General features: G+C 47.1%; 8 protein-coding genes across 8 annotated transcripts; 2 read left to right on the forward strand and 6 right to left on the reverse strand.

Moving 5' to 3' along the window:
- Window positions 1-3,207: 3,207 nt before the first annotated feature.
- Window positions 3,208-4,998, forward strand: BKA67DRAFT_396792 (uncharacterized protein). The gene is made up of 5 exons (XM_046096655.1): window positions 3,208-3,637; window positions 3,691-4,054; window positions 4,108-4,225; window positions 4,277-4,338; window positions 4,385-4,998. Exons 1-5 carry the CDS (start codon window positions 3,428-3,430, stop codon window positions 4,744-4,746), a joined length of 1,116 nt encoding a protein of 371 aa, XP_045954233.1. The 5' UTR covers window positions 3,208-3,427; the 3' UTR covers window positions 4,747-4,998.
- On the reverse strand, window positions 4,889-6,791 carry BKA67DRAFT_578393 (exo-polygalacturonase). The gene is made up of 6 exons (XM_046103691.1): window positions 6,128-6,791; window positions 5,988-6,069; window positions 5,799-5,929; window positions 5,265-5,735; window positions 5,115-5,206; window positions 4,889-5,059 (listed from the first exon to the last, which is right to left on the reverse strand). The coding sequence occupies exons 1-6, from the start codon at window positions 6,528-6,530 to the stop codon at window positions 4,967-4,969; spliced, it is 1,272 nt and encodes a 423-aa protein (XP_045954234.1). The 5' UTR covers window positions 6,531-6,791; the 3' UTR covers window positions 4,889-4,966.
- Window positions 6,792-7,726: 935 nt separating this feature from the next.
- On the reverse strand, window positions 7,727-8,769 carry BKA67DRAFT_578403 (uncharacterized protein). Its single transcript, XM_046103692.1, has 3 exons — window positions 8,522-8,769; window positions 8,243-8,459; window positions 7,727-8,094 (listed from the first exon to the last, which is right to left on the reverse strand). The coding sequence occupies exons 1-3, from the start codon at window positions 8,685-8,687 to the stop codon at window positions 8,028-8,030; spliced, it is 450 nt and encodes a 149-aa protein (XP_045954235.1). The 5' UTR covers window positions 8,688-8,769; the 3' UTR covers window positions 7,727-8,027.
- An 818-nt stretch (window positions 8,770-9,587) lies between these two features.
- Window positions 9,588-11,880, reverse strand: BKA67DRAFT_396810 (uncharacterized protein). The gene is made up of 3 exons (XM_046096656.1): window positions 11,772-11,880; window positions 10,438-11,688; window positions 9,588-10,373 (listed from the first exon to the last, which is right to left on the reverse strand). Exons 1-3 carry the CDS (start codon window positions 11,773-11,775, stop codon window positions 9,727-9,729), a joined length of 1,902 nt encoding a protein of 633 aa, XP_045954236.1. The 5' UTR covers window positions 11,776-11,880; the 3' UTR covers window positions 9,588-9,726.
- Window positions 11,881-15,556: 3,676 nt separating this feature from the next.
- BKA67DRAFT_682986 (voltage-dependent anion channel) lies at window positions 15,557-16,378 on the reverse strand (the record flags this gene model as incomplete). The annotated part of the gene is made up of 2 exons (XM_046108959.1): window positions 15,557-15,626; window positions 15,702-16,378. Coding segments are annotated over 2 exons (747 nt in total), but the record flags the coding sequence as incomplete, so codon positions are not given.
- A 1,224-nt stretch (window positions 16,379-17,602) lies between these two features.
- Window positions 17,603-20,403, forward strand: BKA67DRAFT_396845 (P-loop containing nucleoside triphosphate hydrolase protein). Its single transcript, XM_046096657.1, has 3 exons — window positions 17,603-18,140; window positions 18,193-20,001; window positions 20,066-20,403. The coding sequence occupies exons 1-3, from the start codon at window positions 17,829-17,831 to the stop codon at window positions 20,282-20,284; spliced, it is 2,340 nt and encodes a 779-aa protein (XP_045954238.1). The 5' UTR covers window positions 17,603-17,828; the 3' UTR covers window positions 20,285-20,403.
- Window positions 20,404-20,405: 2 nt separating this feature from the next.
- Window positions 20,406-22,428, reverse strand: BKA67DRAFT_594660 (uncharacterized protein; the record flags this gene model as incomplete). The annotated part of the gene is made up of 8 exons (XM_046105069.1): window positions 20,406-20,519; window positions 20,553-20,886; window positions 20,980-21,082; window positions 21,155-21,241; window positions 21,296-22,088; window positions 22,139-22,203; window positions 22,253-22,348; window positions 22,392-22,428. The coding sequence occupies 8 exons, from the start codon at window positions 22,426-22,428 to the stop codon at window positions 20,406-20,408; spliced, it is 1,629 nt and encodes a 542-aa protein (XP_045954239.1).
- Window positions 22,429-23,990: 1,562 nt separating this feature from the next.
- Window positions 23,991-24,598, reverse strand: BKA67DRAFT_578412 (uncharacterized protein). Its single transcript, XM_046103693.1, has 2 exons — window positions 24,317-24,598; window positions 23,991-24,260 (listed from the first exon to the last, which is right to left on the reverse strand). Exons 1-2 carry the CDS (start codon window positions 24,459-24,461, stop codon window positions 24,115-24,117), a joined length of 291 nt encoding a protein of 96 aa, XP_045954240.1. The 5' UTR covers window positions 24,462-24,598; the 3' UTR covers window positions 23,991-24,114.
- Window positions 24,599-24,864: the final 266 nt, after the last annotated feature.

Genomic DNA, 24,864 nt, shown 5'->3' on the forward strand with positions numbered 1-24,864 from the left:
TAGAATTGTCACTTCTATTTTCACATGTAAGGCGTTCCGGTTGGCTTTTAAAGATGTTAAAAAAAGTTAAACAATGGTATATTTCTCCGTACTACGATGCTTTCAATGCATGAATGCCCATGCGTCTGTGAGTAATCCATAGTACAGATCTGAGCACACCGTAACATCGACATGTAGAAGTGCTGAGTATGAAACCTACTCAACAAAGAGTGACTGCACAAAGAGTGACTGCACAAAGAGTGACTGCACAAAGAGTGACTGCACAAAGAGTGACTGCACAAAGAGTGACTGCAAAACGAGTGACTGCATAAAGAGTGCGATAAGTGCATATGATAAAATCTATTGAGTGGTCTCAGTTTGTTTGCATTTGTTCGTTTGCAAGAAAGGTCCGTTACCAAGAAATACCAAAAGGATGTAAGGTGCCTATTATCATTTACAAGAACAGTTCGACTACAGATATTATCCAAGTCCAATTCCAGAATAGTCACAAGATCGGCAGTTACTGATCGCTCAAAACAACTTAACCCAAGTTTCAATGTTTTCTACTAGATTAGTATAAAGAGCTGTAACATAGAGCTTTTATTATATGTCTCACTGTATGCTCTTGTGTTGTTCATTTTCATTGTTTACCAAGAGCCAAGACAACTGCTTGAACCAGAAGAATGTCGCGATAAACTTGAATAGAGACAAAGTATTGCAGCATGTCCGTTTCAACCTCAGACATTGGAAACTTCCATCACAGCACTATGTCTGTTTCATAAAAACATAGAAAGATTGCGATAATTATAAAGATAACCCCGTTATTCATCCAGACCAGTGAACTACAGAAATAAAAGCGGCATTAAGCCTCCTGACTTACCACTTTCATTACCGATATCAATCACTATTAAATCGGTGTTCTCTCCAGTCTTTGTGACAAACCACCTCTGGCTAAGAGAACACTCAAAAGACCTTGCAGCACAATGTACCGCTGTGGCAATCGTATGCGTTCTAGTGCAGACGCAGTCAGTTCACATGAGCACTGTGGTGGGCACCAGAGTCTCTACGACCAACCTATTGAGTACGAGCGCCATGTTGCTGCGGATACGGGTTTAGATCTTCATATCAATAATGGCCGAGTCTATGCAGTTCCGGAGCGCCGAAGGGACCGCACGCACTACCAGACTCGTACAGCTTACTACGAGGAGCCTGTGTGTGACAACAGACCATACAAGCAGTCTCTGCTTCATTCAGATCAGGAACAAGCACCGCTCAATGGGCAGGTCTATGACTCGCGCGACCAGCGTAGAAGCAAAAATGTGCCGCCTTCGAGAGATCATATAATGGCGAGAGACCTCAGACCCTCGGACCCCTATGGTTATCACGAACGTACAGAGAAGGTGATGTCTCCTGTGCACGGGAAGCGGGACCAACGAGCTGGAGTAATCGCTGGACGCGAAGTATGCGGTGACACGCGACCGTTCATGGAGGATAATGTCTATTCATTGATGGCAGCGAAGGACTTGCAGGAGCTTGGTCATCATGAGCAATATCCAGCAGAGCCTCGAGTCCTGGTCCAACAATACTTTGTTTTTGAGAAATACACAGCTGATCCGCAGCAACACCCAGAAGAGATTGCGTATATACCCGCCCGAGTCACCGAAGGACGACTGACTTCGCAGCCCTCGTCCATCAGAACAACACCGAGAACAATTGTTCATCCCAAAGAATGGGTAGCAGAGCCTCAAGTCACGTTACGAAGACATGTTTCCCCTGAAAAGTATACAGCTGAACCGCAGCAGTACCCGGTAAAAGTACCGTATATGCTCATTCAAGTTGCTGAAGGACAGACCAGTTCGTATTCATCGTCCGTCAAAACAATGCTGGGAGTAAACGGCCAATTGGAGCACGAACTTTCAACAGTAGACTCTCTCCAAAAAGTATGTCAGCAACGTCCTTGCGCTTGCTCACGCCAAAGTCCGATCGTTTGTGGCCTGAACCTACCACGGTCAATGTATATTTTAACAGTGGCAATCAGTATAGCGGCTGCCAGGTAGCCCTGCCCAGTAGGAAATTGGTGCCTGCGAGCGACAGCAGTGACGACCTCGAAATAGAGCGTCGCAATTATAACTCTATGCGCGAGTCGTCTGGACGTGAGCGTGATCTGGATAAGTTAAACAGGAGAAAAAAAGGATCAAGCCGCAAGGAGCAGCCTCCAGAGAGCCCAAGGGACAAAACATCTAATCGCAAAACTTTGCGCTACCCGCGCAATGACGGCTGCAGACAACATTAGATTCGCCTTATAGAGGCACGGGGGTTTTCTGCATCTGGCAAAGGCGCTCGGCGTAGCACAGCTTTTCGCTAGATAAAAAGTAATGTACCAATTCCTCACTCATCTGCCGTACGTTTCGTGTAACATGCATTTGCTACATGTAACACTCGCCTTGTTCCGTGCAGGATATCGAGAGCCAGCTCAACTGCCTAATGATGGACAAAACTCTCCGGGTAATTGAATTAAATGGACTTCGCACCTGGTGGAGCAGAGATGGCTTTCTGGGCCTCAATTTGAACAGGCTCACTTCCGGTAACAGGTTGCTGAACGTCCCGTGGGGAAGGCAGACACACGAAACATCGCTATGAACAGACCATCATGATACAATTTCAAATTTCGAGTCCCGCAAGCAGGCATTCTAGTACTGTCGCTCGTGATAGGAAAGACTTGTTGTAAATTCATGGTCTTGCACCAATGGCAGACAAGTTGAGAATTCAAACCTTCAGTGCTTCTGAAACTTGGGGCTTTGTTATTAGTGGTTGATCGTCATCCAGTTCATGCGCAACAGCTATAGGCGGCATAAGTTATCTCGCACAACGCAGCCTCTACCCACGACCATTTCACTCGCCTGAGCGTAGATCATTTGCCGTGAGGACTGAGGTAATGAGCTTGAGCCGCCCCCAGATTTCGATTTCGGGTGGTGACAACGCGCATCCTGGCTCCCGACAAATCTGATTGACCGTCTTGCAGCATCCGGGGAAGATGATTGCCATGCCTATGCCATTTGATCGCCCCGATCCGTCAATGCGGGAGCCCTCTTCTCCTCGTTTTACCCATATACCCGTCCTGTGAAAGCACGTAATGGCTGTCTCTTCGATCGGCAAGATCTTCTACCGTCTTCATCACATTCCCCTGAGAACTCTCTTCTAGTCTAGTCCATGCGATGTTTTTATCCCTGCACGGAGTTCTAAAACTCTATAACAAGACGAGAAATCACCGGATTGACATGGTCAGGGTCGAAAATATGATGGTTCCCACGGTTCTCATCTTCCACTTTTATACCAATTTCCTCCACTTCTGACGGTGGATTGTGTGTTAACAACAGCATTGATTGTTGCTTCGTTGTCATTGTTATTCGTCAAAGAACCTCCTTCAGACGACTATCACTTCGAAACCATGCCTGACATAACAGCTGCGACACTTAAGACCTCGTCCGAACAAGTAGTCAACCCATCACTGCCACATGACGATTATGGCCCACAGGTCAATGTTTGCATATGGGCTCTGAGCTCTATGGCGGTGGCATGGTTAATTCTACGGATATACTGCAAATTTGTCCGCCAAAGGCGGCTCTGGTGGGATGACTATATCTTGATAGCTTCATGGGCAAGTGCAATATCAGAGACGGATTGATCTGTGGAATTCTAATGACTGGGCAGTTAATGCTCCTCGGAGGCAACATTTCGATCACATTTGCCATCAGCTACGGTTTTGGGAGACATTCATACGACATTCCGCTTCAGAACTATTCCCCGATGCTCTTTGTTTCGGCATTTGCAGGAACATTCATGATAATTGCAGCTGCTTGGAGCAAGACGGCGTTCGCTGTCACCTTATTGCGGATATCCTCGGGCTGGCAGACAGGGTTTCTATGGTTCATCATCGTATCTGTGAATGCTGTCTTGGGTGTGAGCGCCGTGATAACATGGGCTCGTTGTTGGCCAATTCAGAAAATTTGGGTGAATGTTAGCGGCACGTGCTGGCCATATCGGATCAATGTTCACTACAACATATTCACTGCTGGTAAGTTCAATTCTCCTTATGAAAAACGGCGCTGCCGCTAATTGAAATGTCAGCATGGTCTGGATTGATGGACATCATCCTGGCATTCCTTCCGTGGCATATTCTCTGGGGGTTGACTATTGACAGAAAGGAAAAGCTGAGCGCACTGGCAGCAATGAGTATGGGAGTTTTGTAGGTTTCACTAGTCAACACCCAGCCAATGAATTTGCTAATTAATTCCAGTGCTGGCATAACTTCTTTCGTAAAGATTTACGCAATTCAGGACAGTGGGAATGCTGACATCAGTAAGTCCCATTGTGTCCATGGGCCGAGCAACACTAACTCGAGCAGTCGATACTATTCAACTAGTGGTACTGGCCACAGCTGAAGTTGCGGTGACCATAATTGCAGCATCGGTACCCATCCTCCGCGCACTCGCCCGGGACAAGTTCCCAAGGGCCGGCCCGTTTCTGGCACTCGATGAAACAGAGCACTGGAGGACACAGCAAATCACTGAAACCAACGCCAGTGGTCATGTGAACCCACCTCCAATGCCGGACTTAGCAAACGTTGAGAACATTGAACTTCTACCTACGGCCAAGAAGAGATGGTTTCAAGATAAGATGAAAGTTCAACATCTTTCCCAAATTGAAGAATTCGACGAAAGCCCTGCTGAGCGAAGTCCTCGCAGACATGGCTGGACACCAGTGTGAATGGTACATGTAAGGCTTTATGACAGGTATGAATGAGTCGGTTCTACGTGTTTATGGAGTTAAGGTGTTGGGGATTGCATATGATATCCAGCCTTATCATCGTTTACCTCCTCGCGCAAGTGCACAACTGATGGAAAAGTTGGCTACGAATGTAATTTGGACGGATTTGTTATATATGTATTATTACGTTCGAGAACAGTTGATTGAAGGTTTTGGCAGTTTATTCTGATGTTATCGTCCCATTTGTACATGAGATTCCCATGCCAGCAACGCCATTCAAGCCAGTACACTCCATTTCGGCTGCTTTGCCATCCTGCGAAATCTCAGTATACTATTCTCAAAGGTATATTTGATGCAGTTTAACTTACATAACCTGTCAAATTAATATTTTTGAAGTGGAAGTCCTTGCAGTGGTCTTCATCGGCACAGAGAAGATATAGCCCTTTTCTATTGCTATCACCTGCACCAATTGTTAGTTAATCATTCCAGTATTGAGTATCAGGCTTAATTCAATGTACCAAGTGTAGCACTCCAGCAAGGATCAGTAATGCAGCTGCCGTCGCTTAGGCTTTCCCCTGTTTGGCCGGAAATGTTCTCCCAAGAGAAGTTGGTGGCATAAGCAGCTAGACTGGCATTTGCGCCGGGACTGAGACCTTTCTCTTGGTCCACATAATTCTCGATGAAGTGGATCGGGTAGGTGGTATTGCGTATCTCGAAATTTTTCCATGTAATATTGTTCAGTTGGCAAGTGGTTCCTAATCCACCCTTGAATCGAGCGCCCATCAGCGAATCCTCGACGACCGCATTCTCAAAGAGATAGTTCCCACCAATTCCGCTGGAACAGGATACAGCAATACCATGACCACCAGAAGCATACATGTTGCGCACCGTAACGTTGGTGGTCGGTGGTGAGATGTTGATGAGGTCATCTCCATTGTAGATAGTGAAGCCTTCGATGAGAGAGTTGCTTGCGGACATGTCAATGCCGTCTGGAACAAGACTAGTCAGTTTTTTTTACACGTTAGATGTACTGGTGCGAAATAATGACAAACCGGTGTTAAATGGAAACCCATCATCAGAGCGTGCATCAATGAGAGTGTTCGTCATCCACACATAGCTTCCGCCCATTGAAAACACCCAAGCCACTGGGTTCAATATCTTGAGATCTCGGACTCGAAGATAACTATGAACAGTTAGATTTTTAATCGGATCGATAACTGCGCTGAATTATGCTGTCTTACTTGACCTTTAAAGAAAAGAAGTGAGGTCGTGCGTTGTTACCACTATTCGTGGCGCCTCCTGGCCACCACAGTTCGCCATGCCCTATAGCCTGAGGTTATTTGTTGGCCTCGATACAAGTTTCGCATCTAAGCCAAAATACCAATGAACCATCCGTTCCCCGGTTCTTTGCTGCCGGTCAACGTAACATTCGTGCCTGCAAAATTGATCCATCGCCCAGGATATATTTTCGTGTTGTTCACCACGGATTCGACATACGTCATATTTTCCGGCAATGAAACGTTCGCGTTGAATACGAACTCAATGTTTGTAAGGGAACTCAATTGCAACGGCGTCATGAGATTATACGTGAAACCCGTTTCGAAAATGACGCGCGAGCTATCGCCACATTCTGCAACCGTCTGGACGATGCTCGGGGTGTCGTCGGCCCCCGTAGTATTTTTAGGTACAACGCAGGTCTTGACGCATTTCAACGATTCGGGCAGCCAGTAGGCTGATGCCGTACCAGAAAGTATTAGAAGTGCAAAACTGGCCGGAATGAGCATTTTCTTGTTGGTACCGCCCGTCGAATTGGAGGAGGATGCCAAGTAAACTCATACCGCAGAGCGTCATTGGCTATTAAGTATATATTCCTTAGCCATATCCGTAGTCTCCGAACACTCCTTTCCGAATGCTCGTCATATCTTCAGGGCTGTTCGGCAGGGTTCCCCGCAGACCCCAACAGACACTTACTAAAGCGGTTCGCGAAGTCCACACGTCAAGATTGCTGTCATTGTTTGGTAGACTGTGAGTGGTCGGATGCCAAGAATGTCCATGTTGTATGATGGGATCATCCCCCAGTGGCTTGAGATCGGCCACCCGAGCCGTGTATCGGTCGTGAGTCTGGTTGGTAACACACCTAACGCCTCTAACGTTTGGAATGGATTGTCCACCAATGAGAACGTGTGGTGTCGCAGCAATGTATCCGGTATTGTCGAATTGTGAAACTCCCGAATCGCTCGTACGAACGTCATTAAGACGTCCTTGAATCATCTTTTTAGCATTTACACGCTCAATAAACACCAAATACATGAGCTACAAACGTTGGCAATTTCGAGACGAAACTTACAAAGCGACAATGGAAACTACTTTGTCTTATTGTGTAGCTCCGTTCTCAATGGTAACTGAGGCTAAGGTTGTTCTTTCTTTCTTAAATTTAACTTTTCCCACTAAACTTGGCAATTATCAGCAGAAAAAAAACCCTGGAAAATGAATGGTATCTACGAATCCGCAATGTTTTAATCAATTTGGCAATCTCATCCTACAAGGGGAGGTCAGACTCATTCAGGTCTCCGTTAGCATACTCTGTTCAAGACGTGACATTGGAGCCTCCCATGACGAATTATCTACCTACATCTTCTGTTACTGTATGAATAATGAACCTTGCGGCGGGGCAGATACAACAGACAAGTCCAGATCCGATGGCGCTTGTGGCGAATTCGTTACCTCAGATTACACAGTACAAGCAATAGTTATGATGCCAATAACCAGCCACTGGGCTCTAATATCAAATCAAATTTTGCCACCCTTTACAAACAGCCATTCAACATCCAACTAAACCATCCAGCACGGAGTCTGTAGGAGCTAACCGATTTTGACCGGTTTCAGTAGCATGGTCCAATTTTCAACATAAACTCTGTCTTATTCTTCCGATTGTACGACGTTTGTGAAATACCATCGCTCATGGACTCAAGCGTGGGGATTAGAGGAAGAGAAATGAATATATTTGAAGCTATGGAAATTCTCATGTCAGAATGTAATTGCTACCTCTGACAAGACATAGTCTCAGGAATGGAAAAAGGTCCCGTCAACTGACCCTAGTATTTTCTCCTACGGACTTACCAAGTGAAGATCAAATACAAGGCCTTCGTCGAATTGAGACGGCGACACCGCACGAAATCAATCAATTGAAGTCATTTCCGAAGCAGATCACAATCCACTGTAACCCCAAGTCCAGGGCATAATTATATCTTCGAGTTTGATACCATCGCATAGTGACATGCTTAGAAGGGACTGATCCAAGGCCGGCACTTATTGGCGGCACAGAAGCCATTACAGCACGGCCCAACACTTAAATATATAGAATTAGCCTTGCTCACATCAGAGGTTGACAAACTGTGTTGCGAGCCGTCTCAGAATATCAAGAGCCTGCTCGACAGTGTTTGCTCAAAACGAAGCTGTGCCAGTGAAAGTGACTAAAAACGGGAAAATTTCTTACTACTGCCCTTGTGAGTTATAACAATCTCCATAGACGCCAACACATATGCCGTAGCAGCTGACTGCAGTAATAGGTTGTGGTGGGCCGACGATAACTTGCTGTAGACCTTTGTCCGTTATGCCGCTTGCGAGGGCCTTCTCGCCTGCTGTATAGAAGGTGCACTGAGAAATAGCATTGTAGTCAGGTGCATCAATGATATTCACAGCGATGTTGTTGTCTAAGGAAGCTCAGCTTATGTTGGTAGAAAGAGGTTCAATTTCCATGTCTCCAGACACTCACTCGTTGGATAACGTTTCCCATCGGCTGGAATAGCCATCGAGTACTCAGCTGGCCCACCATGGAAAGTGAGATGCACAGTTTGAACCTGGTCTCGAGCTTCAAGGCGCGATGCAACACCAAGTCCAGTAAGAACAAGGCATAATGGAATCTGCAGAGTGAACTTCATGGTGACTGATTCGTGACTCTAAATGGAATGTGAGGTAGTTGGGCGGTCTCGGACTGTGGTCGAGGCTTCATCATTCAAATCCCTGAGCAGAGACACCTCACTTATATGTCAATCTGAGACGTAAAACCCTCAGTGCCAACCCGCCCACAAATTCTCACCACGTTCTCACCAAACCATCAATCACATTTAAACTTCACTCTTTAGAAGCTGCCACAAAAGCGCCAGCTGTACATGCCCTGTGTCCACTCAAGGGAACACGAAGCACCCTTCTTGGCACGCCATCATCCTTCGGTGCGTAGTCAGTTCAGCTCAACGGGCTAATTCCTCCCCCACGTTAGCCTAGCCTAACAGTCACTAGTTGAACAACGCCATCGACAGTTGTTTATGGTGCGGCGCAAGTCACGAGGAAATCGAAGCTGAAGTTTGAGCTTATTTCGACTTCGTGTCTGCTTGGTGGCGCCGCCTTCGTAGGCTTATGGTTGGCCATACTTCGTGATGCTGCAAATTAAGTGACCAAATTTCCTTGAAACAATGAGAACCGTTGAAATGAGGGCTGAGTTCGCGGATAATGGCAAAGTCATGAACTCAATAACTCGTATTAATCGGCATTTCCAAGCTGTAATGGAGCTACGAGCATGACCGAGAGGTTCACACCTTGTCGCTCAATGATGTGATTATATTATTCTTTCCGATTCAGCCCATTACCCGAATCACACAATCCTCGGATACCCAAGGCTCAAAGACGCGCCAAGGAAAGTGAATTTGTCACAGGTCTTGGTACGTATGCTTTTTGCGAGTCGACCTTGAGCTTAGCTCACAGCCGAGCCTTTCCTCTTCAACGAACATTATGACAGGGCTCTTTCGCAATAATGCACGCTGCATACAAACAATACATATCAATTTACTTGAAATTATAATATTATAGCGCGCCAATATTGTAATATTGCTACTTATTTACGTTCTACGTTCTTTTGACCGAGAAGTATGGGTATCATTAATAACCAGCCATATTACGTGTTCTTACGTACGGAGGTTCTCTTCATTCCTTGGTTGGTGTCTTCTCCACCGGAGCCGTCTCAACAGGGGTCTTCTCGTTGGCGAGGACGCCTTGTGTGCGCTCTAGGTTGCTCTCTTCGTCGGAGTCACGCTTCATGTCACTGAAATCGGTGTTGATGACGAACTCCTCATTATCGATATGTTTGAATGTGAACCAAAAGACCACGGTCAAGACTGCCCCAGCAATGGTCGGACCAGCGAAAGCCCAGATGAGGTAGGGATCGCTGATGGCCGGAGCAGTGGCGAGACCAATAGCGGCAGAGATAGCTGTCATGAAGAGGTTGATTGAAGCAACGAGACCCTTCATGTTCTTTGGAGACTTGGCGTAGGCAATACCGTAACAAGTAACATTGATGAAAATTTCGGAGCAGGCAGTAACGATCGTGGGAATCGCATATAGAGCGTACGAGATGGTGGACAAGAAGTTCTCGCCCTCAGGTACGATATCCGCGCAAGTGGTCGCATTCCAGCCGCAAGGGGAGGTCTTGTAGACATAATACTGCAATACGGGGTAACCGACCGAGCCGATGGTGCATAGAGCGAAACCGAAAGTTATACGGGAGATACTGCCCCATTGAATGCCCCACTTGCGCAGGAGTGGGTAGAGTATATGGTTCATTACAGGAACCACTGTAAGGTGAGGGTCAGCACATCATCTAATTAGAAAATTACCTGGTGCCTGGGTTTGACTTACACAGAACGATAGACACGGAGTTCAAGTTGTCAAGAAGATCGTTGGGGACACCGTTGGTGTCCATACCAGCAGTCAAAGCGTTGGCTGCAGCACCAAGACCACCATCGTTGATTTGAAAAATAGGCAAGAATATAAAGATACCACAAGCCTGGAAGGTACGGCGGACATCGTCAACGAATTGGTCATCGTATCCGTATTCTTTCTTGGAACCGGCAGCATGACGAGCACTGGGCTTCCCAAGGTTCCAGAAACCCTTTCGGCCGATACGGGAGATACCGCCGCTAAAAAGGATGTCTCCAAGCAGCCTGAAGACGTTGCCCAGATCGGAGCCACCGGGGGGTTGCTTGACCAAACGTGGGTTGAGATACCATAGCAGGGGGGGTAGCAGCAGATAGATAATGGTAGGAATAAGGTACGCCGCCCAGTAGCCGACTAATTTGGCCAAGTAAGTGGTCGCAATACCGAACATCCCACCGACGTTGATTAAAAGGTAAAACCACAGCATCACGCTGTTGAGGGACTCTTGGGGGTCAACGATGACCTTTTCGCCATTTTTGTCGGTGATGACATGAGCCACTTTGTGAGGAGACTGATCCATAATGGTTGGTGAAATATTGGGCTTGAACTGAGCTGCACCGATAGAGAGCATGTACAGAGACAAGGCAAAGGGGCCGACAGCGTGACCGGAGGTCAAGACGGGTGGAAGGGCGGATATGATCATGATGATGTGCGCAATACCGCAAACAGCAACGCCTTGACAGATCATTCGAAAACGGCCGTACTTGGTATCAGCAAGCCAACCGAAGAAAACCGGAAGAGAATAAGCTAAGAACTTGAATGCTTCGGTCATCGCTGAGGCCGTAACAGAGCCCATGCCTAGGGCACCAGCGGTACGGTCCGTATAACCGGCAGCTCCAGTTGTGCTTCCTGGTGGGAGGGGAGCACGAATGAAGTTCTTGTAGACTTGGAAGCACCCGTAATAAGAAGCACGCTCGGCGAACTCTACGGCACAAAGTAGGTAGGCCGTAGCAGGCATACTACCGGCTACACGCCTGAGGGTCGCCTTCTCTTCCTCCGTGGGGAGAACCAGTCCATGGAAGGTCTCATGACCATCGCTGTCAAGGACAGATGGTATGTTTTTAGCCTCTGCCTCGATCGCAGCTTGGGCAGTTGCGTCGTATGATTCGCGGTGCTTTTCACCAACCGTGCCGACAGACGCCGGCAGGGTAGCGATAGTGGTTGAAGCATCAGCTAGACACACCACTTGGTCAACATCTCCATTTATATGCAATGACTAGTTTCAGATTTCTGAGAGCCATGAAAGATCTGCTTACCCATCGCGATGGTTAAAGGCGGGCAAGTACTTGTGTACTGGCGATTTGAAAGGACCTCCCAGGATTGAAGTCAACTGAGTAGAAAAGACCTGAGGGGAAGGCGCGAGAACAGCGTCCTCTGGAACGGGCGCGATATGGGTTTTGTAGTACTTCAGGGTGCTGGGGTTGACCGGGGTGGTTTCTTTTTACAACGGCTGGCTGAGAATCTAGGGCTATCAGTTACCATTCGATAAGACATCTGAACTTCCCGAAGCAGAGCGCTGCCAAGCAGACTCCATCGCAGTGCCATGGCCTTGGAATACACGAAGTACACTAAGGCAAGCATACTTCGTGTAGCCTAGGTATCGAAGACAAGGAAGCAGTGGATTAGCTGGACTATCAAGACCCAGCCGTACACTACACACTAAACCCCAGAGGTTACTACTAGGGATGGCCAATGATAGGTCAACATTAAAGGATTACACGTACTCATCCCCACGCAGTTTTGGCTATAGGTGGATGATGAAAGCTAGGGATGCCGTATTCAGCATCATGGGCCGTTAGCCTAATATCGCGCCGGTCGACCCAAGACCTTGGCATCAGTCGTGGGAGATAAGGTGTGATTAGTAACCCCAATTAGGGAGCTGGATGAACAGTGGCGGACCGCCAAGTGTGACGAGGAAGGCTGGGCAGCTGGGCAAATCGATGAATACACTGCTAAACGACACCATTGCGACAGGAACAGAAGTCGTCAAAAAGTTCCCGGCTGACTTATTTGGTAATAACCACCTGAAGAGCTGCGAGATCTAACCAGGGTTGACTGTGAAGAGCCAATAGAATGTCTTCAGCGAGCCACAAAACCTTCTGGAATCGAGGCTAGAACATGCAATGCCTACCCCAGCAATACGCTTGTACAAGCAGTATACATCTCGGACCGTATCATCTTGCGTGACAATGTCTCGAAACATGCCACTTCTTTGGTGAATCCTTCATTCGTGTTGACCGCTGTGGCGATAGCACACATTCTTACCTTGCGTAAGATTGGCCTCAACGTCAAAGCTCTTCAAGCTTGACTGTCAGGTAACGTAGCAAATTCAAGCACGAATTTCACAGGACAGATGTGGCTTCTGATCCAGATTAATGAGCCGTCAATAGAGTATACATCGAGGCTCTATGTTGAGCTAGGACGTCGGTCGGCTAACTCAATTCTGCCATAGCTAGAATCCAAGTTTGAATCATGTAGCTTTAGTGATCCATAGCGGGAGCACGCAAGATGGGTGCTTGGTTGAGAGCGTCGGGGACCGGCTTATCTGAGAACTTTTCACCCACTCCAATCGTAGGATCCAGTGTAGATTATGGGTGACACAACCTAACGTCAGAATGAATTTGGCCGAGGGACAAGACAATCTGGATGCCGGTCGCATGTAGCCATTATTAAGGTTCACGATAAATCAACCAGAGAGCACATTTCGCAAGCCCTGGAGGCCATCACCGTCGAGGTCTGGCTAAGCTTTTCTTTGCTTGACAAGCTTGGTTCTTATTGCTGCCCAGTGCAATGGCCTCCTGAGGCTGTCTTGGAGCGTCTTGTCCCTGGCGACCTCAGCGGCGGGCGGAAGCTTGCAATGCTTGTTGGTGTTTAGGGTGTAGGTTAGTACAAGTAGCAATGTTTTGCCAAGACGTCAAATTAGCGTCTCTAATTGGCCCCTGCACGACCCGCCCTTTCCCGACTTTCACAACCCATGACCATGTGTCCTGTCACTGCTTCTGATCTGATCCCGTGCCTCTCGCATGCTTTATTAGCGCAGGATGCTGCATCGCGACTCAAATAACGAGCACTTACATTGTACTTACTTCCTAGGGCTTGGCGCAGCGCAAAAGCCCTGTGAGCGTCACGAAATGAGTGGAATTTGTGGGTGGAGATCCGTAAGTTACCTAAAGTGCGATGAATATCCAGGACGTCGCGTTCTGAACAGCCAGGCCCGTCATGCACGCAGGAGGGGCTGGCTGGCTGGGGTCTGGACCACACTGTACGGATCCGAATGGTATCGCAAATGCCGCGAACCATCCCGCTACTGCTGTAGAGCCCGCATATGTGCGGAGAATACTGTACTCCACTTTCAGTTCAATGCTTGTATGATCTATTCCATGCATCAAGACTGATTCTGATGAAAGCGTATTTCATATCGAGTTCTTGAAAATTCAATGAGTGGCTTCGGTTGGTGTCGAATCTTCACGGATAGTTGTCAGATCGTCGATTAATCGAAGAGCTTGCTGGGCAGACGTGGTCGCTGCCGCGGCTAGCCAGTGACTGGCGCGCAAACACCACCCCCTGGCGTCGCCAAGACACACACTCCGCTGCCAATCTTCTGGGCGCGAAAAGCAAAACGGCTATCTCATCCGTAGCAGTACATTTGTCCGACGCTGTGATGGGCCAAGATAAGCCATGGCACCTTGGCTCATTATTTAGTTTTTAGTTTTTTTCCTTTGGTTTCGTTTGGCATGAGGAAGACCATGCAACAAGGTGACACGGAAAATTGCGCACCCCCACCATAGCACACTATACCACGTCAATTCCTCCACGTACAACTAACGACCAGGTGCGCAATCTTCCACTTGAGCCATGGTTCTTCGTGCCGTTTCTATTCAATCACGCAGGAACAAGGGATCTCGGAACCCGGAACCCGGCATTATCTCTCGGACATTTTGATGTCTCCGTACAGTGGCTTCCGAAAATATAAGGCATGCACTGGTCTTTGAGATTAGTCAAGAGCAAAGCACTAGGCAAGGAATTTGATACAAAGCTCTCAGATATACCGTACCACTAGACATAGTAGATGCATATTCGCGACAAAATCAATAAATGGCATTGCAGACGACTCACCAACGGACATCCATGCCCAGATGCTAGGGTCACCTGACACAGTAGAAACTAGTATAGAAACATGGGCTTCATGAAAACTATGAGATTAGAAACATATCTGTATACATATAATTCTACTGAGGTACTCAGCTATAATCCTACAGCATAGGTGTAGTCGACCCATCACAACTAGCAGATCAGTTGTTGGTTGCAAAGAGTCGAGTAGTATGAATAAAGTCGGTTTAAATACACTCAAGAGCTGCGAACTTGTTAGTTAATAGAAATTTCATTACATGAATTTTATTCCCAGTAACGATTGTACTGCAGCGTTCAAATATTATTACCGTGCACATTCAACAGTTGTCCCTAGACTGACTGCACAGCAGCCAGAGTCGGAGAACATGTGGTTCTAGAAGTCTCATTCTAGAAACCAAAGTGTTTTTCGACACTCACCCGCGAAGCAGATTCAACTTTGCAGGGATGAATACGCACTGCAGTGAATTCTAAGCACACCTGTTAACTTCTAACGGCGGCAAAGTAACGTTTACTTTCGAGTGTAGGTTGACCGCGGCGCTGGTTTGTAGAGGCTTGTCAACTACTACTATGTCGAGGCAGTGCCTAGTCTAGTAGCGAGTTTGCTCATCACCTCATTTCTGTCCTGCAAGATTACACTAGCGTCCAGCATGCTAGGATATGATAGATTTTGGTGAGTTGCAACCTGATGCTGCCTCAAGGCGTTCCATTGCGTTGTGAATATGTTCGCTTGTTCCAGCTGTGTTCCAAGCTCAAGAAAGTTTCAGCAACATATTTTTTGACCGTGAAGGCGCCATTCACCAGCCTGAAGATGACAATGAGCATTGTAAGATCGCGGCCCGACTCTAAATGCAAGCGACCCAAACATGCGTGCAAGGATCTCTGTAGAATGTACATATACATCCTACTTAAGTCAGTTCCCGACCTTAATGGAGTAGACATCTTCAACAAGGATACCCAATGGTATATCGCAGAGCATGCAGCTAGGATAAATTCAGCCAGCCCATGTTCACTAAAATTTCTCATAGCGAAGAATGCTGATTACGGTGAATACCCACCAGAATATCGCAGTGCCCCAAAAGAAGATACTGGCAAAGATGCTGGAGTATCCTACGGCAAACGCTACTTCACTGGTTAACATGGTACCACTGTTGTACGGACTGAAAGTTCCATCAAGCACTGCTTTTCCTAGGCATGTTAGTCTAGCACTGCCTTTGCCCCACGGGCCTGCTAAGACCATGATCTGGTAAGCGAAGTTGAGAGCTTGTGATTTGCTCTCCTTGGCCCTTTTATCTTTTGTTTGGTTGTAAAGACGACCAAGGAAAAGAGCATCCAGTATAAATGCCAAAAGGATTGCGATGCCCAAGAGCAGGTATGATACAAGGATCACAGGTACACGAATCTCACAACTCCAATAACCGTTCGTACATAGCGAGCCACAAGTAGCTGCGGCGGTTAGAGCCTCCTCGAGAGGCAGCTGGGCGTTTGGTAACACACCAGCGATGCTAGGAGGGTTGATCTGCGTAAACACGTATGGAATGCCCATGATTGCTAGAATGGAAAGTCCGGCACATATCCACCACAAAACATAGATAGCAACATGCCAACCGTTCTTGCCAAGAAAACCAAGAATTTGGACGATCGATGTAAATGTAACCACTGTACTGGCTAGGCATACTACTTCGGTGCTTTTTGGTAGACAATTGTGATAGAAAGTAGCGAGGAAACATCGCAGCTCGAAACGCGGATGGAAAAAGTATAACCGACAACTGCCAAATCGCCACAGCCCAAAAGATGATAGCGATATTATCAAGGCCGTGAGAATAGTATACGAGTTCCCATAGCGTCAGGGCTAGAATGCCGGTACCTTGAGGGATCATGAACCATTGTGAGTCGATAATGCGAAATGCCGTCCGACACGGCTATTCAATCAACTGGATACCGAGAACATTGTCATTTTCCTGCGCATAGGTCTGAAGACTGGGCCGCCCGGATGATAGCGAGCCGGACCGACCACTTCGACTTGCTGTTAGACGTGGACCTTGTAGTAAAAAGATATATGATAAGCCAGCAAGAGCCAGAAAATCATGACGAGAGTATCAATTGATTTGGTCTCATCGTCAGTGCCTAGGACTGCTGGCCATTACTCGTTGCTAGCTGAATTTCCATCTCGTAAGACTGACGTCTGTCGAAAACTCTAGGCCCAGTAGTAGAGCGTTACGTCTATGTAACTCACGGTCATGAAGTCAGGTAACCCGACGAGCCCATTATATCTCCTATGTCGCGCGTTGTGCTCAGGTTTGGTTCGGTAAAAATATACGTGTTTTGATGGCAACTTTGCCTCCATCGTTCATGTCTAATGTGTAGATCCACGGAGTTGCACGATAAATTGCCGTTCAGGCATTGCCCCTGATGCCACCGCATCAAAAGCCACACTCACCTCGACTGGATGGCCTAAGAACAACTGGGGACGTGTGATTCGAAACTGGTGTTTGTATTTGTTAGATGGCATAGTATTCTGTAGCATTAGGCTCTGCGGCTTGCTCTGAAATGTCGTCGGTTAATTGAATGGTGCTGAAGTGCAGTGAGTTCCAGTGCTAATTACGTCGCTAAATTTAGAACCACAGGGCTCCAATAGGTTGAAATTCGCGGGGTAAATGCCTACTAGCGGCATGCAAGTCCCTGCCAGGTACGATGTTGGGTTACTGGCGCGGAGCAATTTTACGCATTTTTGATGAGAGGTTACCTCCATCGTAAGATCTATTGAGCACAGCCATATATTCAGGACTCGGGGATGTTCTAGATCCTTCAGATCATAGGTATCAATATCAGTCGCAAGCGATATTTCGACGCGGCCGATCGGAGTTGCCACTGAGCGCCTTGGAGTGCTGAAATCTGGCGCTAAGGTTTGGCGTTAAAATATGAGCTTGGGCCATCAGAACGCGTACCAACAGACACGCTTAACTTGATGCTGTAGATTATGGTCCTAGAATTTGTAGTCTATCCTAGCTCACTATCAAACCGTGAGCTTTAGTCGACACATTCTGAATACTTGAACCCTTTTGTCCTATTTGTAACTCCAACAGATATCAATTACTTCGTTGTCAACCCCAAGTAATAGGCCTTGGTGATTATCCTTTTCCCCCTTTAGCTTCGCACTTCTCGGGGTTCCCTGCTGTTTGGTAATGGAAGACGACTATGATTCGGGAGATGATCTGCTTGCCGACATCAATCCTGATGAGCTTGCTAGCCCTCAAAAGAGAACGCTCGAGTTTGATGAAGACGGCGGACATGATGATTCTCACTTGAAGAAACGTATTAAGGTCAACGATGGCATCGATTCATCTAATGTCGAACTTGCCCGAACTATTCTTCGTCAGAAGTTTGGCTATGACAGCTTTCGGCATGAACAGGAGAAAGCCATCGAAGCATTACTTCTAGGTAACAATGCTTTGGTTGTTTTTCCTACGGGCGCAGGAAAGTCACTCTGTTATCAAGTGAGCTCCATAGCCAGTCGTTTTGAGCCTCTAATACTGACCCATGGTCTAGGTTCCAGCTGTCGCCTTTGAGGAATTAGACAGACACAGTGGAGAAGAGAGAAAATTCGGATCGGGACTCACCATTGTTGTCTCCCCACTAATTGCTCTCATGAAGGACCAGACAGATGTCCTCAAGGGGAAAGGTATTGCAGCTGAATGCTCGGACTCAACAAAGTCATACGAGGAACACCAGAAGACACACAGCGATATCCATTCTGGACGGCTGCGTCTTCTTTACTGCTCGCCAGAGAAGCTCAACAACGAGACCTTTGTTGCTAGCATGAAGCATGTACCAGGAGGCATTCGCCTGATTGCCGTCGACGAAGCACACTGCATATCCGAGTGGGGAGCTACCTTCCGACCTGAGTACTTGAAAGTGGCAAGGTTTGCGAAAGAAATCAAAGCAGAGAGAGTCGTATGTTTGACTGCAACTGCCACACCACGGGTGGTTGACGACATTTGCGAGGCCTTCTCAGTGGCTAAGGCCAACGTTTTCCGTACTTCACCATACAGACCGAACCTGCAGCTATTGGCAGAGGCTACAGACACCAAACAAGACAAATACCCGAAATTGTTCAAGTTCCTACGGGATCATCCGGGCCCAACGCTTGTCTATGCCACACTTCAGAAACAGGTCGAGGTATTGGCCGACGACCTTGCAGGCCAAGGATTCGAAGCAGTAGCGTTTCATGCTGGCATGAAAACGGAAGTGAAAACAGACATACAAGAGCGGTTCATGGCATCAAAGATTCGAATTGTGGTTGCAACAATTGCTTTCGGCATGGGTATCGACAAGTCTAACATTCGCAACATCGTGAACTGGGATATCCCTAACACAATCGAAGAATATAGCCAGCAGATTGGGCGTGCTGGCCGAGATGGCCAACCCAGTACTTGTATGGTCTACATATGCCCCGACGACTTCTATATCCGAGAAAATTTTGCCCGTGGCGATTTACCTTCACGCCAAGCACTTCGCAATTTACTTAAGGATGTTTTCACCCGAGAGCCCACCATAGATGTGGAAGGAAATGTCATCAAGCTTGGTCATACTGACCTCTCTAGAGCCTATGACATTAGAGCGAGTCCATTGTCAGTGTTGTTCGCTACTCTTGAGCTTCGCTTTGGTCTCCTCAGGGCAATTACCCCAGAATACACCAAGTGGACGTTCAAGGACATGGGTACCTACAACGCGCTTGCGTCGAAAGACAAATCGAAGGAAGGCAAAGCAATTTTCATGTTTGCTCAGAAGGCTAAGACACAATACCACTTCGATCCTAACCAGGCAGTGGCTGGAGCAGGTATACTCCGAGCTGACTTGATGAACAAAATCAATGACTGGCACAACCGTGGAATTATCGAGGTCACTGCGTCAGGAGTTCAGAACAGATATCGCATTTTGCAGAAACTTCCGACCGCGGATGGTGACCTAGACACCTTGACAGACAATCTCTATGCAGATATGGAGGCCCGAGAGAAAGATGCTCTACAACGTACCCAAAACGTGGCAAACTTGATCACCGGAAACGGATGTTTTGCCTTTGCCTTGGCAAATCATTTCGGTATGGGCTTGCCAGACAAGAAGACTCATTGCGGCCATTGTACTATCTGTATGACAAAGATGCCTGTTGTGCTTCCAAAAAAGCCGACACCAGTAATCGATCACGACGGAATACAGAAGGTCTTGGATGCCTGCAGTGTCCGCGACGACCCTCGCTTCCTTGCGCGAGTCGCCTTCGGCATCAAGAGCCCACGCGTCGGCCAACTGAAGCTTGGCAATCATGCTGTCTTTGGGTCGCTCGTTGAGCAGCCCTTCGATGTAAGTGGTACCACGGGACGCATCATAAATGATTAAGTTGGACCTCTACTAACCAGCTTGCAAGGCACTTCTTCGGGAATTTGAGCATGCTTGCAAATCTTCCAAGTATAGCTCATTAAGTAACCCTGATGCAACAAGTACAGCGAACAAGACTAAGAGCGAGTCTGATTCCGCGAGAGGCTCCTACTCCCATCGAGGTAGTAATGACAGGGGATCGACAAGGGGAAGAGGCAGCTTAACGAGAGGTCGGGGTCACATTAGGGGCTCATATGGTAGTAGGTGATGATCTACTTATTCGGTCTACTTTCTATGGCTATGCAAGGTTCTGCGGCAACGGCTCCATCTTTATGATACCATGTTTAAGTAAGCATATCCAGTCAACTCATGAGAGGATACAATAGGATTCAATGATTTGATTCGATATCAGATGCAAGCTTTTCTACAAGTGCATATACAGTAGCTTGAGGGTGACCTGGCGAGGAATATGGAATGATGGATAAGTCCACCACTCTTAGCCCCTCCACAGCAAAGACTCTTGCTTATGAATCCACCACTGCTTTGGGGTTTCCTGCACTTCCCATAGAGCATGTTGAGCTCGCATGCCAAATCGTGTTTGTATTGTTCTTAATGTAATTCAAGATCTCGTCATCTGTTTGAACGCTGACGCCGGGACGGACCTCTGTCCCAAGTCGAATCGAAAGCGCAGCTTCAGATCCCCAGGCTTGACGTAAGCGCCTGATGCCAGCAATCAGAACCTCGGCATCGGCCGCGTTGCTGAACCAGCCCAGGTCGATCACGGGGTTATCTGTGTAATTAGAGCTTGTGAGGGTAACACTACCCCAAAAGAACGTTCTCGTTCTCGTTGCGCTTATAGAGCCCAAAGCACTTCCATTGGTGTTGAGCTACGTTCCGACAATGTATTGTAAATCCGGAAAGTCAGATGGAAATCCCTTCAGCATCTCGAGCGTGGGTTCTGACAGGGTTTCCCGCAAATCAGTTGGGAGGCGTTCGTAAGAAATATACCCAGGGGCGGAGCTGTATGAGCCGGCTGCGTCTTCTGGTACTGGCGTAGAGCTTCTCGCTCAGCTGCTGGGTTGGCGATGATAGATTGTCCATTAGCAGTGTTGACAAAATTCCCGACATTAACGGACACCGGATCCTGGAGGGTTTTGTCCAACCTCAGGAAGATCTGCGACAATAGAAGTGTTGAATGACTTCAGGGTTTCTTGCGGCCCAATACCTTATATTCTTCAGCATTCCAGTAAGATTTACCAGGGATTGAATTATCCTTTACCTGATAACATCAGCAGTTTCGGACTGTTGAACACTCCGGCGGAGACGATGATTTCTTTCGTTGCACTCAAGGTATACTGTGTTCCGTTTGTAGTAACATTAACGCCCGTCGCTTTTTTTCCGTCGCAAATAACTTTTGTGGCTATAGTCCAAGGGTAGACTTTAATACCGGCATTTGCGATGGCATGATCCAGGAACGATGTTTGTGAGGACTCCCGTGTAGCGTGCGCCGGGTCAATCGTGGACGGCAACCAAGCGCCGCCGTCCAACTCTCCGCTGCTGAAACCTTTTGAGTTCACAGGCAGGCCAATTGATTGAACGCTTTTTGCTAGCCAGGTGAGTGTTGGGTCGACCCAGTTGTTCCAGGAGATGTTCAACGGAGATCCAGGCCCGTATGCCGTCAAATCATACTCCGGGGTCGCATTGGATGCGTCGCGCAGGGCGAGATTTGGTGGAGCCAGGCGCACCGATCTCTTGAAGAACGGCAACAATATTTCGAATATGTAACTGTCATCCCCGACTTCGTCTATCCATCGCTGATATGCCCCTTTCGTCGAGCGAAGATATGACATTGTATTCAAGGCAGACGAGCCTCCGAGAGTCTTTCCCTGGGCATAGTGCACTATCTGCCGAGAAGCGTTTGTTTGAGGCACGGTCAGAAGTTCCCAATCGATTTCAGGGCGCCGTGGAAAGGTAGAAGTTGGATCGATGACGTCGATCTTAGTCAAAGAGTACAACGGCACTACGCTGGCATTACCGTAGCTGACTTCGTGATAGCCCCCGGCTTCTATGATCTGGACACCTTTTAGATGGCATACGATGCGGTCTTTGGAGCAAATAATACTGCAACTGATGCGAATTCAGCTAGTCTTGAGGCAATTGTCAAGCCTGCAGTTCCACCGCCGACCACTATTGCCGTTTTAGCGAAAGTATTAAACGACAGTACAGAATCACATACCGACATATTCATAGGTTGCATCGCCATGAGCACCAATATGATTCCCGTCATATTGAAGAGGACTGGCGGTAGTTGATAATACAAAATATACTAAAGCTACAAGGAATCGCCCGATATTCGGTTTCAAGGTGGGCGGTACTTCGTCCGTTTGTTCTGCTAAGGTTTTCTACTACCATATGATGATCAAGGGTCACACGAGTCTTGCGTTTACATTCGCAGGGTGTTGTACTATGTCATGCAGTCAGCTTCTAGCCGATATAGCATCGCCCAAACTCATGTCAGCCGTTACACCGCCTTCAAGATGATCTGCGCCTGTGCCAAGCGTAGCATCCCTATAATGGCAAGCCACTTGAGCCTGGCATGCTTCTATATATGTAACTTGCTTCCGGTGGATCGCAATCGCTTCTGGTCGGCGCCTTTAGGTATACGCTCAATGTATTCCCTGTCTACCTAGGTAATTAGTGAGTGCTACATAGTTCGCCAAAACACGGTTAGTCTACGTGCTGCGGGTGGTGATACTATGGAGATGACCACTACTTCATAGCAATTTGAGTAATCATTCTGCGCTTGAAAGATTATCTCCAGATGAAAGAAAATAGATGAAAGAAGAAAAGGCAACATTGAGACGATATCCATTAGCAAGGTCAAATGTTGCCTAGTTATATTCCGACAGATTATTGAAAAGTATCCATGGTGTGGGAAAAGACGGTCGTCACGATTGTAAAATGTTCATTTATCACCAATTTCGGATAAGTCAAGTACATTAGCCTTGGAGCGGGTCCTTCTCTGAACTATGAACTTCTGCAAAAGCTTGACTGAAATCAATATCTACCTGGCCTTCATGACAGGAGCAGCAACTTCAAATCACGCCCAAGCAATATTTCAGGCATGCTGCTTTTACCTGGCAACACTCATCGCCATGCTTGTACCTAAAGGTCCACCATGTAACCTTTGGTTAAACAACTTCCGATGAAGAAATGGCGAAGTCGCTCTCACATTCCACCAATGACTCCTTTCGTTGTTTTCGCACCTGCCTTACGGACTCGGATCAGGAGAAAGTAGCCGATAGTAATGGCTCTATGATCTCGAATTTCTTGGAAGCGCTCACTAAATCTGGCCAGACAAAGAATCTGCAAGTTTTGGTCATCATTTGCGGCCTCGGGAATTACGGTGTGCATCATTGTTTAAAAAAGAATTTGATGATCGAGGATTATAACCCGTATATCATACGACTCGAGAAGAAGGACTGCCCATTCAACTTCTGATGTGTGCAAGAATGCATCCTCAAAAAGGCGGCGAAAGAGGTAGGGAACAAGTTGTTTTGAAATATGACTCCACCGCAGGATGGGATCGGCCAGGCAGATCGATGTGGGACTCCCTACTCTTTTTCATATGTAGAAGTTATTGTTCCATTGTAGGTATGAGGAAGGCACGCAAGCCAGGTTGACTGGTTACGTAAGTAATTTGGATGAACTTGAGTATTCATTCAGACAGTTAAAGATGAGCAGATGCTACGTCTTAGCCATTCGAGATAGACAAGATAGTTTCATTTTGGGTGATAAATTTCCCAATAACATTTTAATAGATGCAGACATGATTCTTATTTGCTGGATTTGTTTAAGACGTGTCGTGCTAAACCATCATTAGTTCTGCTCCCTCAGTTTAGGGATGAAGCCGACGCAAACACATCCTCGTCCTATTGAGTAAATACAAGCATCTGAACATTTCATTCTCAAGGTTCTGTGTTAATTTGTTTGATTGAGCCACACTTGTGTCCTAGTTATCAATAGAAAATGCCATAATATTATAATGTACAGTTGGTATCATTCCTTGTCGTATTTCTTGTTGTGAAGTAGCAGGATTTAGTTGCTCCTACCCTTATTTCCACCCAAGGCGTCTTGCACGGAGCCACCAATACTACCGTCTGCTGTGAAGTTCTTGCCAATAGCACCGTCTGCGGCCAAAGGACCACCGATAGCTTGTCCTACACTACCGAGCGCGCCACTCTCTGCTGGAACGTTGGTATCTGTTCTTGGTATTGAAGTGCTGAAACTATGGACTTACCAGTGAATTGCTTGCCAATCGCACCTTGCGCGTCGAATGCCTTGGGCTTATCCTCGCCGATTCCTGCATTGGCGGGGGTGGTAGTTGCTGAGGCCATGCCAGTGGCACTTTTGGAGCCTGTGTTTGAGCTGCCGTGGGAAGACATTTTTATGTATTGAGGTATGTTGATTTTGTTTAGGTTTAGGTCTTGATAGAAGTTTGAAAAGATCTTTCTTATTGTACAATAATATACCCGGGCTTTCACAATAAATTGACAGCTACTAATAGTTGCGAATAACAAAGATTGACGTCTTGTTGATGATGGGGCCGCATGTGGGGTTATCCTGAATGAGGTCATGATGCGCACATTCTACCATTGCACATGTCATTAACCTCCCACCATTCATATTAGTTGCCGTCATTAATATTAGGCCTTAATTTTCTGCTACGGCAATGAACATCCAAGTCACCAAATCTTCTCTTTACCCTGACTCAATTTCCAGATCGCTCATTGTTGAAAGCACGTCTGACAATACAAAACTAGCATCCAACTGCCGAGACGAGCCAGC

The sequence above is a fragment of the Truncatella angustata genome, assembly GCF_020726525.1.
Source record: "Truncatella angustata strain MPI-SDFR-AT-0073 chromosome Unknown BKA67scaffold_8, whole genome shotgun sequence".
Classification (NCBI taxonomy): Eukaryota; Fungi; Ascomycota; class Sordariomycetes; order Amphisphaeriales; family Sporocadaceae; genus Truncatella; species Truncatella angustata.